This window comes from Ambystoma mexicanum, chromosome 1p (genome assembly GCF_040938575.1).
Source record: "Ambystoma mexicanum isolate Mex_15411 chromosome 1p, UKY_AmexF1_1, whole genome shotgun sequence".
NCBI lineage: Eukaryota > Metazoa > Chordata > Amphibia > Caudata > Ambystomatidae > Ambystoma > Ambystoma mexicanum.
In genome coordinates this window covers 439,734,269-439,750,631 of record NC_090921.1, presented here as the reverse complement: position 1 = coordinate 439,750,631, position 16,363 = coordinate 439,734,269, and the positions used below count along the sequence as shown (strand labels likewise).

At 44.9% G+C, this 16,363-nt stretch overlaps 1 protein-coding gene across 1 annotated transcript in view; it reads left to right on the top strand.

Moving 5' to 3' along the window:
• The window catches only part of LOC138572406 (uncharacterized), a 606,109-nt gene that overhangs the window by 173,231 nt on the left and 416,515 nt on the right, over positions 1–16,363 (top strand). The window contains exon 8 of the mRNA XM_069649265.1: positions 2,328–2,426. Within this exon, the coding sequence (XP_069505366.1) occupies positions 2,328–2,426 (99 nt within the window). The remainder of the gene's footprint in view (positions 1–2,327; positions 2,427–16,363) is intronic.

Genomic DNA, 16,363 nt, shown 5'->3' with positions numbered 1-16,363 from the left:
CCTCAATGTAAGGACGTCTATGTGTATAGGACTGGGTGCAGGCTGAGTCCCCAAAGCCCATAAACACAGATATCCTTTGAAAACAGCTTCATTTGAACAGCTTTTTGTTTCTCACTGTAATGCACGTGGATCTGCATCCATGAACAGACGAATACATCTTCTGGGTTATGGTTTCCCAAATTCCCTACATCTGTCACCCCATGTTCACACTACTTGTCCATTTTGATTACCATCAGGCCGCTTCCAAGCTGTAACTTTTTGTGAAATGGTTGAGGGGGCAGTCCCATATAGCGCAATGAGAAGTACTGGAGATGCCCCCTCCTTAGCAATACTTCAGATAGTCTTCCCCATTTTATGTCACTCCTTAACTGTCTTCCCATGCCCCAATGATACTTTTGTGCAACGAACCAACTAAGTTAGGGGTGGAAGTTATTATTAGTTATTTAGAGGCTGCAGCCTTGTCTCGTGTTTTTCTAGACAAAACCCAAGTAGGAGAGATGTGCTTTTTGATGAAACAACATGATTACCATTTTTGACCTGCTAATCAGTATGACATTCTGGAAACAAGAGTCCTATTTCTATTGGCGTTGCAGCACAATTGTGGTGAACAATGGTAGTTAATGATGGTGTGGTTGTCATATATTAAACTTGCCTTTTCAAGGGGAAAGTGGTGAAATACACTGTCACAGTTAAGTTCAATTCGTACGGGGTATGTTTGAATCCATGCATGTGCCTAAACTATTCAATACTTTGGCTACCAACCCCAGTTTTAACATGGACCAACTAAAGGGCAAGAATTATTATTGATGGCAGACTAGCATCAATTCTCAGGCTATAGAATGTAGCTACTTTTAACATGCCAGCGTAAAGTTCACAAGACTAAAAATACTTAGCACCTGGCTTGAGTAAATCACTTTCAAAGCATAGGTCCCCCCAAAGCCCAGTTTTCTGCCCTTTAAAACTCCCCAAACATTCCCAAATATTCTTTTTTTATTGGGGGGGGGGTCAATCCCCAAACCCCCGTTTTCCGGATTTAACCCTTCATCCCACCCAAACCTACATACATATATTTTAAATAAGAAAACAATTAATTGAAATATTTTTTCAATGAAAACACTTTTGAATGAAACATTTTCGATGAAACATCTTTCACTGAAAGATTTTTCAATGAAAAGACTGTATACCCCAAATTCCGATTATTGGAATAGAATCACCAATGTCCTGAGCACTTATATGGAACTAAACAAACTTATCTCTGAATTCTATGCCCCAGAATGCACCACCTCCTCCCCGCCCACACCCAAACACTCTGTGACTCCCTCTCAGACTACTTCCCTAGAAAGCCCTAGAAAGAACATTGCCATATTCACTAAAATCTCCCCTCTCTCCCACTGTGAATTTCTAAAGCTACTATCTAACAGCCACCACTCAGGATCCCCTGGAGACTCCTGTCCCCCCAATCTACTATCCGGCACCTTCCAAGCAGTATTTAAGCAGAATTTAAGACTTCCTACATCAAGCCCCTTCTCAAAAAACCCTCACTCAACCCCCATGTCCCAACCAATTACAGACCTATCTCTAACAACGGGTTCATAGCTAAACTATTCGACTTTACAGCCTAGTCTCATCTATGGCATTTCACAGAATCCAACCAACTCCTCAACGGCGCCCAATCCTCCTTCATACCCCAATGAAGGACTGAATTGTGCCTTATCTCCACCTGGGATGATCTTAAAAGGCAGTAGTTATAGGCTACAACTTTGTCTTGTGTTTTTGCAGACAGAATCCAAGTAGGAGAGATGTGCTTATCTTTGAAACAACATGATTTCCATTTTTGACCTGTTAATCAGTAGGATATTCTGGAAAAAGAATCACATTTCTATTGGCATTGCAGCACAATTTTGGTGCACGATGCTAGAAAATGATGGTGTAGCTGCCATATATTAAACATGAAACATGAAACATGTCAACCTTGCCTTTTCAAGGGTAAAGTGGTGAAATACACTGAACCAGCTAAGCACAATTCATAAGGGGCATGTTTGAATCTATGCATGTGCCTAAACTATGCAACACTTTGGCTACCAACCCCAGTTTTAACATGGACCAACTAAAGGGCAAGAATTATTATTGATGGCAGACCAGCATTTATTCTCAGGCTATAAAATGTAGCTACTTTTAACAACCCAGCGTAAATTTCCCAAGACAATTTACACAAGACTACAAATACTCAGCACCAGGCTTGAGTACATCACTTTCAACGCATAGGTCTCTGTTTCACATGTCTGTCTACAAATGTACAATATGTTCTTTATCTCTCAAATTCTCAGAGAATTCAGTTCAATGAAGACAGACCAATGGCAGGAAAGGTCTTGCTCCAACATGAACCTTTCCAGAGAAAGCAAGGATCGCATTAATGACGGAGACAGGTACGTCTTGATTTCAGTAAGTCGGCCCTTGGGTGGGTGATAGAAAATGCTCAACATTTTATTGATGGTTCTCTGAATCTCCAATGCTAAAATATTGTATGAGACCTGATGGGACTGGACGAGAGACCCAATATTCTTATTTTTGTCCCCATTCCTTTTGTTACGTTATTTTATTCATATTGTTATACTACTCCAAATGTACATTTCCTGAAACCTAAAATGTGTTTACATTTCTAAAGCATTATTTTAGCCCATTAGTATTTTAGTGTTCATTGCAAATAATTTTTATTACATCTGACAAATTCGTTTTCTCTCTAACCCATGTGTAGTGTTGTCTGTATGCAACGTTCAGTACAGTAGATGTAATGATCATCTCACTAAAGATTGGTGACCTGTAGTCTATAAGAGTGGCTTCATATTTATAGTGGGATACTTATCTAGGGGTGTCCTAAACCTGGTCCAGAGATTTCCAATCCTTGTTGTTCAGAGTTGCAAACAGGTCCCCTTGAGCACTCCAACATTGCAACCATGCCACTCTGACCTACGCTTTGCATCCCAAACATTCTTCATGCAATCCTTGTCGCCACCCCCTGTTCAACATCTCCTCCTACCCTCACGCACCTGCCCTCTCCTCTCCCTAAACTCCTAAAGAACAGACTCCATGCCACCCATGCATTTTCTATACAACACACCTCCCCCTCTCGCACACACAGACACACATCTCCCCACACATATATCCTCAAGTCTCCCTCAAACCATCTAACCTAGTGAAATCACTTCTGAACGTGTTAAATACATGGCCAGGCACACATACCAGGCACCTTTCTCCTTATAGCTCTATAAGACCTTCCACAGACTCACCTCTGATAGATGATTGTCACCAGACCAACCTCGCTCTACTGGAAACCCCATTCAGAGCCCTGGACTCCCTCTCAACCTTTTACCCACCACAGAATCCACATCAACCATTACATGAGGGTCTCAACTCTTACCCACCCACTTGAACCCTTAGTAACAACTACACTGCATTTACCCAGAGGACATCCACTCTGTAAGTACTTTTCACACACTCACCAAAAAATGCACACAGCCATGAGCACCCCTCACTCCCATGGAAACCACGCCCCCCCGCCAATAGATATCTCACATTCAAACACATCACAGACCCAGCACCCCACCCTTCCCTCGTATTCCACTACACTACATACTCAAGTCATGCTACAGAACTCCACTAACAGCCCCCCACCTCTCTGCACTTATCACCGCAACAGCCTTCATCTGCGCCATCTTCCATATCATCCCAACTCCATCCACTCCTCACCAGTTTCCGCCTGTAATCTACCACCCTCCACCACAAATGCTCAACCATTCAGCGGGCAAAAGTGCATTCTGATCAATGCCATATCAGTCTCAATAAATTGCCACAATAGCTATGACCTTATTTCATCTGAAGTCCCCGATATCCACTTCATAACTGAAATCTGGTTCTCACAAGACTTCTGGCCCACTCCACATGAGGGACAGGTTATGATCTTATTGTGCATAATAGAACCTGCAGGGTAGGTGGCATTGCCATCCTTTACACATCCTACCTCTCCATCTCAGACTCATAGGAATAAGCCTGCAACTCAGAATGCAAATCCCTCCTGGTAAAATGTCTGCTCACCCACGCCCACAGATTCCTACTCATATGCAGACCCTGTAATACAATAGACAGTTTGCAGAAACCTTCTTGGTCTCCCACCCACCTACTACTCTCGATACTAGGGGACTTCAACATCTGGTGCAATATGATATGATATGGCATTTATAACACACCTATACACAAGTGTTTCAAGGCGCGACAAGGCAAGGGAGGGGAACAGAGGGAAGACAGACAACAATCCTACTAGGCTAAGTGCATTCATATTGCGAAAGTGCATGGGAAGGGGAGGGAGGAGAGTGCGGGGGCAAGGGGAGGAGGACAGTGCAGTACATGGGATAAGAAAAATAAACAAAGTAAAAGTACGCCAGCAGGTGGCAAGTGCAAGGGTAAGTGCAGAAGTGCTGGCAGTGGGACTGTAGGGATACAGAAACAGTCCAAGTGCAGGGTTGCCAGGAGGGCAGTGCAGGAGTGTGACTGGCGGGGGAGGGGACCAGGGCCCGAGATCAGAGGGTGGCCAGGCAACCAGTGCAATATAAATGTCAGCCAGGAAGTCAGCAAGGGAGAGGAGAAAAAAGAAAGGTTTTGAGGTGCTTCCGGAACCGAAAATGATTCTCCTCAAGTTTAAGGGAAGCAGGGAGGCTGTTCCAGAGGGAGGCCCCAGCCGAAGGAAGAGATCTACCACCAACTCGTTGCTTGGAGAAGAGACTGACCCTGAGGGAGTTTGAGGCAGATGAGCGAAGAGCTCGAGAATGAAGATATTTAGGAAGAGAGAGTTGAAGGTATTGAGGCCACAGGCCCCAGAAGTCCTTGTGGATGATGCAGAGGGTTTTGAACGTAATCATCGCAGCCACTGGGAGCCCATGCAGAGATCCAGCCAGTGTCATCCCAGCTAACCCCATGACATGATCCCTACTGGACAACCTGGAAACCCTACATTTATCAGAAATAGTCTTGGGCCCTACACACTCTGTAGGCCGCACCCTAGATACAATCCTGCACACTACAGACCACGACACCACACTACCACCCCACCCACTCGTCTGGATGGCCCACTCAGCCATCTTCTTCACTCTTTCAACTGAATACACCCCCAACCCCAGGTAGCCCCGAGACCACCTACCGATTCCCCTCTTTAGAAGAAAGTCAAAGTAACGCCTGCCCTGGCAGAATACTTACTAGCCTCCCTGACCTCCACACAACTCCATGCAGGCCAGATCTCCATCTGTCACTTTGATCTCTGGTTCTCAGAAGCACTAAGCCCACTCACGCCAGTCAGATCCTGCTTTATCAGAGTAGGCATGTCCCCTAAATGGTTCACTTTAGTCCTCAAAACTCTCAAATCCAAACCTCCTCCTAGAACACAGATGGCGTGTAGGCCCATCGCCATCTCGTGTAGACCCATCGCCATCAAACAGAATAGCCTACATCTGCCAACTCAAAACTTACCAGCCAGAAATGCCCAAGGCCAAAAAATCCTATTACTGAAATAGAATCACCAATGTCCCAAACACTTATATGGAACTCAACAAGCTCTGATTTCTATGCCCCGGGATGCACCATCTCCTCCCCCAACCACACCCATACACTCTGTGACTTCCTCTTAGACTACCTCTCTAGAAAGCCCTGGAAAGAAACATTGCCATAGTCACTAGAATACCACTGTTCACCACCCTATCACCGGTGACCGCAACCAGGACATCAGAACCACCGTCCACCCTCCTGCTCTTCACTTCCTTCTCCCCTCTCTCCCACCCTGAATTTCTAAAGCTACTATCTTACATTCACACTCAGGATCCCCTGGAGACTCCTGCCCCCCACCCAATCTACTAAAATAAATCCTATCTTCAATATGTGCCAGTGACATCACAATATCAATTGTTAACACATCTCTCACTCCCGTCACCTTCCCAGCAGAATTGTAAACCTCCTACATCAAGCCCTTTCTCAATAAGCCCATACTCAACCCCCTTGTCCCAACCAATTACAGACCCATCTTGACAACCGATTCATAGCTAAACTAACCGACTTTATAGCCTACTCCCAACTATGACATTTCACAGAATCCAACCAACTCCTCCACCGCGCCCAATCCGCCTTCACACCACTATGAGGAACTGAAGTTTGCCTAATCTTCATCTGGGATGATCTTAAAATTCATTCAGATTCATAAGGTTGTGCTGTACTAATTCTACTTGACCTCTCTGCAGCCTTCAACATCACTGACTACCCCTCTCAAGGACAGACTCCACTCACTCAGCCTGAGGGATGGGGCTCTGAAGTGAATAACCTCCTTCCTCTCCAACATATCCCAAATAATACACATCTCATTCCTTCACAGGGCATCCCTCCCTGATCTGTGCTCTTTAACCTCTACCTGAGCTCTCTCCCTGCACTCATTCGATTCTGCTATAACTACGCAGACGACACCCAAATCATCTTAAAAATTCCTAAAGAACAACACTTACACCTCCCCCGATCTCGCATCATGTCTCCCAGAAATCAAACACTGGATGACTGCTAACCACCTCCTTCTCAACCCTGGAAATTCCACATGTTCTGTGGAAAGACGGCCCTGTTCCACCAACCCACCTGAGAGCCGCTCTCTCTAGGCCCACCCCCTACCACCTCCAGCACAGCTAACTATTGCCCTATCTCTATCACCCCTTTCTTGGCCAACCTCATGGAGAAGCTGGCCATCCCTCAATTCACCCTCCACAGCAAAATGGATGGCTGCCTCCATGACCACAAATCCGGTTTTAGGGCATTCAGAGGCACAGAAACTGCTCTCCTGAACACCGGTGATGACCTGCTCTCTAACCTGGACTCAAACATTCATTCTGCTCTGATTCTCCTCACTCTTTTGCTGCCTTTGACACAGTCAACCACTCCATCTTCATAAACCATCTACATGACACCCTAGGCATAACTGACCAGGCACTGGTGTGGCTGACCTCCTTCCTTTCAAATAGATCCTCCCAAGTGCAAATGTTTCCTTTTCTCCCCTCCACCTCACTCTCTACTTGTGTCACCCCTCAGGCTGCTATCCTATCGCCATGGCTCTTCAATGTCTACCTAGCCCCTTTGGCGCACCTGATCTCCACCTTCTCTCATTTCCAGTGTTATGCAGACAACACACAACTCTCCTTCAAACTGCCATCCTCTACCTCCTCCTCCTCTCTCAAACCTGACTGCTATTCAGACATGGTGTTCTGGCCAGCCTCCTTGGGTCCCCTCCCTTTACCCACTTGTGAGCCATAAAATCCTTGGAATCATCTTTGACTACTCCCTTTCTCTCTCCGCACACATCACAGGCCTTGCCAAGACCTTGCCAAGCAGTCCAACTTTCAGTTCCACCTCCCCAGGGGCATTCTTCCTTTTCCTCACCTTCCCCCAGAAGCTTAAAGTCTCCAGAGCCCTGATCCCTTCAGAGTCACACAGGGACCAGACAAGGGGGAAGGATAGCTCAAGAACTGGGTGTTTGTCTTGGTAGCAAGACAATGCGGCGCAACACAGGTTTGAATCTCGATCCGTGGCATTCAACACATTATAAATTACCCTGATACCAGTCTCCCCAGCATCTCTCTCTCTCTCCCCTGGCACTTGCCATACTGCCCCCCCCAGCACTTTCCCACCCCCGGCCTTTGGGCACCCCACTCCTGCACTTCTCCCTCTACCCCCCCACACTTACCACCTTTTCTTGCACTTGCACAGTAACATTGTCACAAGGCTAATATAACCGTTTTTTGTTCTACTTTCCTCCTTTGTACCCCCCCATTCCCCTCCGTCCCGTGCCATCTTGTATTGTGGTGCCTGGAAATACTTATGTGCAGGTGCTATACATATGGCCAATGAGTTTAAAAAAACACAATAAAAAACCTTGGATGCATCATGGATACAGACCTGACCCTATCACACCACATCAATTCCGTGGCAAAAAACTGCTGCATACACATGTGCATTATCCACCACTTCTTTCCTTACCTGACCTTCCCTCACAGAGTCTCGTGCTTAGACTACACTATTGCCCTATACCTGGGTGCCCTGTATCACAACTAAGAACATTCCAATAGGTACAGAACACCAGAGCAAGGCTCCTCCTTGCCCTGGGCCCTACAGAACACATCACACCCGCCCTTCATGTCCTTCACTGGCTGCTGACTGGCCGACAGACCAACTTCAAGGCAATGTGCATCACCCACCTAGCTCTCCACAACACAGGACCAGAATATCTGAAACATAAACGTAGACACCACAGGCCCACCAGAAACCTGAGATCAGCCGCAGCACTCCTCATTGTTATCCCAGTGGAAAAATCATCTAGAATAGTGGGTCATCTTTTCAGGTCAAGCACCCACCATCTGGAACTCAATCTCATTTACCATCCGCTACATAGAGGATCACCTCACGTTCAGGAAGGCTTTCAAATCCTGCCTATTCCCTTCAGCATCCTGAGAAACGTAGTCCATCTCCTGGGTGAACTATTACCCCACCAGTCAGGAATGCAGGGGTACCGTGTGAGTCGACAAGGTGGAACCTAGTCTCCCACGGAAAACATTTCAGTCAGGCCTTATGAGAAACTCTGCAAGTTATCGCTCCATCTAGGTCTCAACCTTTCTTCTCTGTAACATCGAGCACTCCATCACAATGGAACATAGCTGTACCTCTTCCAGGGCATGGCCACTCACCCCCATACATCCGCAATAAACAGTGCTTGACTTCACCCACCCAACACACATCACTACTTCCAATAGAATAGAACTGAGTCCCATAAGAAACTGTGGTCCATCTGTGCACATAATCAGTGTCCCTAACCCCTTCCTTAACTCTCCTTCTACCCTGTGTGAGGAGTCAAACATGAGAGGCAAAGTTGTAATATTCTCGTTGTCAGACATTGGGCCTCATTACACGGATGGCGGTGAACCATGGCGCTATTAGCGCCATGGTTCATGCCGGTAAAATACTGGCACCGCCTTGGTGGAAAGGGGAATTACCGCCCTATTCCAAGGTTGGCGGGGCGGTAATTCCCCCTTCCACCATTGCCCTTCCCCATTCCCATTTTTGCCCCATAGGGCTCTATGGGAATGGGGAAGGCGCTAATTACGGTACCGCAAATTGCAGTACCGTAAAAAGCTCCCTAGTCCCTTTGCGGGTTGTTTTTAACGCCTGCAAAAAGCAGGCGTTAAATTCCCCATCCCGCAAAGGGACCTCGTAGTAAGGCGATAAGGATTTACCGGTACCGGTAAAATACCGGTACCAGTAAACCCTTACCGCCATCCGTGTAATGAGGCCCATTTTATTTAAAAAAATTTGGTGGATAAACACCTTGCTAACTCTATTCTAAGAAGAGTTTCCCTACATAGGAAACTAAAACTAAGGATCAGTCTGTGTCAATACTTTAGGAACATATAAACTGTCTTTGTGTCCAAAAATTTGAATCTGGCCCTCACACTAGAAACAAACAACTGAAGGTACGAGAAAATGTCTCTGACTTAAGTTTAGCAAAAAGTGTTAATATTCAAAGAAGAATTGGTAAATCCAACAGTAAAGTATTTTCCAAGGAGAAACCCTTGGATCCAGAGGGTGGTTTCCTTCCCCAGGATATTTAGGTAGGATGGCAAAAGTGTCTCTTTTAAGCAATAGTTTATTGATATCACAATAATCTCTTTTTATCCAAAAGTTCCTTTGGTTCTTTGTAATAGGTTCAGAAAGCTCTTGTGCAAGCAAAGTAGTCCATAACACTTAAAACTTCCTTGGGTTATTTGTACTGGATTCACAAAGGTTCTCATTCATATGATAAATTCCACATTAGGCTTTGTTTAACTTCTTTTGTACTTTGGCGGATTGCCTGATGTGCTTCTTTACCAAGAATCCTCTTGTGAGCTCTACATATCCCCTGGTATACTTCCTTGCCAGATATCTTTTTGCAATTTTAAAAGTCTTTGTACAACTTCAAATGCCGGTGTATCTGCTTACCAGGACTTATTTCATGTGTTTTTCAGATTCCCTGGAATACTCCCCTGCCAGGAATCCTCTTATGGATTCTTCAGATCTCCTAGTATACTTCCCTGCCAAGTATATTCCCACTGTTTTAAAGTTCTTATTCATTTTCAAAATGCCTGGTATATTTGGTTGCAGAACCTCTCTTGTGGACTTCCTAGATAAACTGTTGTATTTTTCTGCCAGGGTTCTTGTTACTATGCTATACAACTTTGTACACGTTTGGTTGATTGCCTGGTACACTCCCCTGCCAGGAATCCTTCTCTGAGGTACTGTAGAATGTCAACTGCCTAGTCTACTCCTTTCACCAGGACTTCATATCGGTCTCACTGTCCTTTTTAATATCCCACAATTATATAAATGTTGCTGTGTTTCTATTGATTTGCTCAGGATAACACTTGCTCCTACTTCCCCAACATTGACATTTCATATATAGGAGTTTGTTCAAGTTTTACTGTTGCACTTTATCTTTTCGATAGTCAAATATTCTCAATTCATTCACTTGCTTGCATGCCTGTATGCCCTGACGTCGCCAGGGGTCCCCAATGACTCTGGGCTGACTCCCTGGTAGTTTGCAGTGTCTCCAACTTGTGGCACACTTCTGCAGTGAAGCTTCCTCCCTGGGACAGCCTCTTTCATGATGCAGACCTTTCTCCAGCGTTTCCTGCAGCTCTGCCCTCACCCATCGGCTTCTGTCTTTGGCTTGGAGCAGAGAATGCTGCTTCCCGGTACAACCGTACCTACAGGAGCTCTTCTGCAGCTCCAAGGGCTTAAATTGTCCTTCAGAAGTGCCTGCTGTGTTTCTCCTTCCTTAACACAGCGCCGGTAGGTATAACTCGCGTTTGCAATCCGCTGCATGGATATGCATGCTCTCTCTCACTCGACTCTCTCTGGCACGGTCTACTTCAGTTATACTCTCTTCTTCGTCTCAGTACTTGAGGCTTTATGGGAACTGAAGTCCATAGAAGTTATGGGATTTCTAAAATGATGTTGTTTAGAAGTCTTACTTGGAGAAACATCAGACACAGGAGATGTTATATGTGTGTTGTGAATGTTTGAGGTATAATTGTAACTCTGCTTAGAGTGACATAAAGGAAGGGGTTTTGGGGTTTTACAATTAGGGGGATTTGTTAGGTGATAACCATCCATCTAGAATTTAGGTATTAGAAGATCTTCATCAGGAGACCGGGAGAATACTGCATCTCCCCTCCTCCCATGTGATTCTCCTTCATGTATCCACCCCCAGGGTCAGGATCAGATAGTGGCTGCTGTCCCATGGCCATATGGGAGGAGGTTACTGCCAGGGAACCAACGATGACTTCACTGGATTCATAACACCTCAGCATCCATCCTAGCCACCCCTCACCTACATTCGGGCTGGCTAAAAAATGCACACATGCATTTTATAATATAAGTGACCTATCCACTCCCTACCTACCTTTGTGCTGGCTTAAAATGCACACATGCATTTTACAATACTCCACATTTCACATCTCAGATGACGGTCCCCCAAAGGGCATTCTCCCGAGAGCTTTGAGGCCATACCAATAGCAGCAGGTGCATTACAAATGCCATATAATGTAACATAACATAACATAACATAACATAACATAACATAACAACAAAGCAACCTCTGCCTTCTATCACTTTGTGTTCCATCAGCAGTCTGGAATACATGTGTGACTTCTGAACCTGCTCTATGCCACTCCAAAGGGGGAACTGAGGGTGGCAGGAACCTATATCAGCAAGGGCACATTTTATTTACAATATTTTGCATTGCACATTTATGAAAGGGCTTGGGCTCTGATTAGCTAGCCTCCCTTTCAGAAACAGAATTACCAACATTAATTTATTTAATGAAAATCAAAAAATTGTGGGTAGAGAAGGAGCTAAGTACCCCAACCTCAACCACCTTGCCCATATTGCCTATATGTTGGGTACCAGAGTGTGAAACTCGAGCAGCGCCAGGGGAAGTGCCCATACCCAAAAGAATCCTGGAGGCAAGGTTCCCTTTGAGAAAACCATACCTGCATCCAAGACGGTATGATGGATATTTGAATGAAAACCCAGAATGAGAAGGACAAATGCACGAGAGAGCAGATTGGTGACGTCATGCAAGAGTCGAGCTGGAGTATTTAGATAAGATGCAGAGATGAGGGAATGCAGATATTCTATAAGGCATCAAGAACGTATCAAAGATAAGCAACATCATGGGCTCAAGATGAAGAGGCTTATGCTGACGAAACAATGAAATTATTAAAGTCAATTCACACGTGTACAGATGCAAAGTAACGCAAGCAGACAAGTTTTGATGAGGCTAGCTTTGTAGTAAAATAGATTGCAGCAAGCGCCAATATATATATATCTGAATGAGTAAGGAATGGAGTCTTCCACCACGTATTATAGCAGAGCCGGACCAAAAGAAGGAAAAACATTATTTTCCAAATGTGTCGCAGTAAGAAAATAACTGAATTACAGGCAAATTTCAGAAAGGTGAGGTTGAATGAGCCAAGAAGCCAAGGTCGTTTTTGGCTGGAAGGAACAGGAATTAGTTGCAATCTGTGAAGGAATGAACCCCCTGTTCTGAAGGCGTGGATAAGAACAAAGGAGATGTCAGAGGCTCATTGCTAAATAGTCTTTTTAGTGTGCCTTGGCTCAATTTTGTGGTCTTCAGTCATGTGGAGAAAGGAAGTTGGACGAGCATGATGGTCACACCTACGCACGAGAAATGAGTGTATCTCTACTCCCCTGTATTCTGCAGGAACAGAGAACATTTTCGAGGACAATTTCAAAAGGCCTAATTGGCAGCAGACCACTGAGGTGATGATGGATGATGTTCTAATTGGTGAGAAGCTATGGTTATGACCAGCTCGCCAAGCACCTGGCAGTCTGGCCTGCGTGCTGCTAGTGTGGGTGGAGAAGGGCTTACGGAGGTAAGAAATCAGCCAATGATAGAGGTCTGCATGATTAAGAGCCATATAGTTAAGTAACCAATTGGACGTTGTGTATTTAGTGATGTTCATAGTGACCTGTTTTGAGGGTAGGGCTTAGTTGCCCACCTGATGTTAAGAAACCTATCACCTTTCTTGTGTCCATTAGACAAGTATGGATTGGATACTTAGATATTCCCTTAAACCCAAACACACTTGTTAGTTGGTTTTGTAGTTTGCCACATAGGATGACGTTAGTAATACGCAGGCTGTATGCCACCTATGAGGAGCTTTTAGTGTAAAAGAGTGCTTTTTTGAGAAGTTCGTTGAGATCTTGCTATGATACATCTGATGACATTCGTTGTACTCCCTGACTTAGATAATTGACATTAAAACAGTTATCTTTTTGCCTACTTTCGGGGTCGTTTTGATTATTGATGTTTTGAGTAATCTCTGCATCCCCATTCATCTCAGAGTATTGCTACCTCGTCTTAAAGGGCTGGAAGTTCTCCAGTTCACATGAGTTATGCCACCCTCGCCAGATAGCATTCTGTCACATGCACACTTGTCTGATTTTGCTGGGAGGGTGCACAGAGATTTGAGTTGACTTGTGACACACCAGTCAGTGCCTGTCTATTGAAACGAGTAAAGAACACACATGTCATCGGATGATACCTAAAAGGAAGAGCGGGAGGAGCTAGGAATCCCTCAGGACAGCTTGTTGGAGAGTCAGACTCACCCGATTTTGCTTGGAGTGGTTAGCAGAGATACAGGCAGGTGAGTAACCCACCCGTCAGTCTCCATCTCTTGAAGGGAGAGGAAGGGTTATTAGGAGCTAGAAATCCCAGAGGGAAGCTTCTGGGATTTGTATGCTTCCCTAATTTTCCTGGGAGGGGGCAGCAGTGATTCTGAAAGGTAAGTTAAATACCAATGTCCATCTTATAAAGTATGAGAATGAGACAAGTGCCATCAGCGACATCTGGGAGAAGGAGCCAGGAAACCTTGAGGACAGCATATGGTGAGGCCCGCTCACTTAATATTGCTGGGAAGAAGCAGCAGAGATATGGGGCGTCAAGTGATACACCAGTGTCTATCTGTTGAAGCGAGAGGACGAGGCACATGTCGCTGGGTGAGAACTGGGAGGAGTGGGAGGAGACAGACACCCTGGGGGATGGCCCGTGTGAGAGGTCAGAGGTGTAGATAGGGTAGGGCCTGAGCAGGCAATGCCCACCCAAAATCTGTAAATGCCCACTCAGCAATGCTAAGTGGGCATTTACAGATGTTAATGTCACTACAGTGGGCCAACTATATTGGCGTAAGGCCCCACTTTTTAGACAATCCTGGCTATATCTCTTGGGAGAGGCATGCTTGCATTATTTTGCTTGGAAGCCGATATTCAATGAGGAAGATGACAAACAGGGTCCATCTTTTAAAGGCGAGGATCATACACCTGCCACGGTTGATATCGGAGAGGTAGAGTGGGTGAAACCAGGAATTCTTGAAGTCAGCTTTTGGGAGTGTCCCACTAACCTGATTTGGCTGGGAGGGAATAGCAGCAATTTGGGTAGGTGGGTGACACACAAGTCATTGTTTGTCACTTGAAGCGAAAGTCAGTCTGGTGTACATAAACCAATACAAGAAAATGCATCACGCTAATGAACATCCACAGAGAATGACAAAGGATGTACTTTCAACTAAGTCCACTATCTCAGGGGCAGAAGGTGGCTTCCTCATCTATTGAAGTGAGCAACAACAGACAAAGTACTTGAACAGTGAGAAGAGATTAAAAATCCCAGGTCTCTACTCCGCCACCCTCCTCCATTGGGTCAGACAGTAATGATGAGATGAATGATGAACAAAACAAAGATTAAGCTCCTTCAGAGTCGATACAGGAACAAGCATTGCTATTGAAAAGAAGTGATTCTGGGGAGAAAAGGGGGAATGAACTATTGATGCAGTGGCTGTAGTATCACTAGAATCATGCCTCCCTCTCCCACCTCTGTACAGTCTATTTGATAAACAGCCTTCCCTTTGCAGATAAGCACATCACATCATTATGCAGTTTTTAGAATACTACCATCACCTCCAACACTTTCATGCCCACCCTCCCCCATGAACCCAGCCTGTGCATTACCCAACCACAAACGTCAAATGTGTGGCAGTACTTCACAGAGAATGCATAGCAAACAAATCTGGCTACATGCACGCTGCAAGAAAACGGTGCACCGAGGGAAGGTAAGAAACATATTGGGTCCAACATTTATGTAGTCTCATATGCAGGGCTTCATGGACAGACACAGGAATAATGAAAAGATAGCTTCAGAGGTCCACCCAATTACCCCTGATATCCTTCAGCTTTATCAGTGCTTGGGAGCAGGACACCAAGCTCTTCCCTCTCTACCGTAGTGGAGCATAGCTGTGATTGTGTTAGGTCAGTGCTATGGAAGTACTTCAAGGTAGGCCAAAATATCACAATTCACATGACAGACAATGACTGCTCAATGCTAACCTGTCAGTAATGTTGGCAAAAGAACAGAGAGGCCTAGGTGCCTTCTTTTTTGTTAAAGAGGGGCTTGACTCAAAAAGGCGTTAATTACAGGGAGAAGAGAGAGTCATAAGCTAGCCCTATTTCATTGTGTTAACTACGATAGGTTCCAAAAGGCAGGAGGCTAGTTTGTAATTGCTAGCTGTCGAAAGTCACAAAAAATATATATATAGAAATAGAAAGAAGTTTTGGTTTATTCAGACATACATATAGAATATACAATTCATAGTAAAGAAAACACAGTTTAAAATGAAAGATCACATGTAAGCCTAGTTTGGCTTGTAACAAAAGCACACGAAAAATGGAAATAGTAATAAGTACAAAACTGTTGTTACATCACAGTTTGGTATGTGAGGGTTAGTAACATATATAGTGGATTTCAAATACTACAATCAGATTGGTAGTATGTCATAGTGGTCGTCACATTGTTATAGGTGTTTCTGGTTCGGGGGGTATTCAACCTTCACTGAGTAGATAATGTTCACAGATGAAGGGTTCGAACTTTCATCAGGACGTTGTTGGGAACGCCTATTGGGAGGGAGGGAGAGGAGAGTATGTCAAGAGGAAAAAGTGTGACCACACAGAGGAATCCGTATGAAAAGAGTGCTGCACTATAGGAAAGCTACCTATGTTCTGTCAACGGTTGAACTGAATTCAGGGAGACAATTAGATTGATCTGGTGTCCGTGGAGGTAATCTACAATTGGAAAAGGGTGGCAATGAATGCGCCTGGATGGTATGAGAGATCATACATAATGGATCGAATAACAAGAGTTTTGCATACCTTAGTTGATGGTATGCGATCCAATTTAGAATTGTTT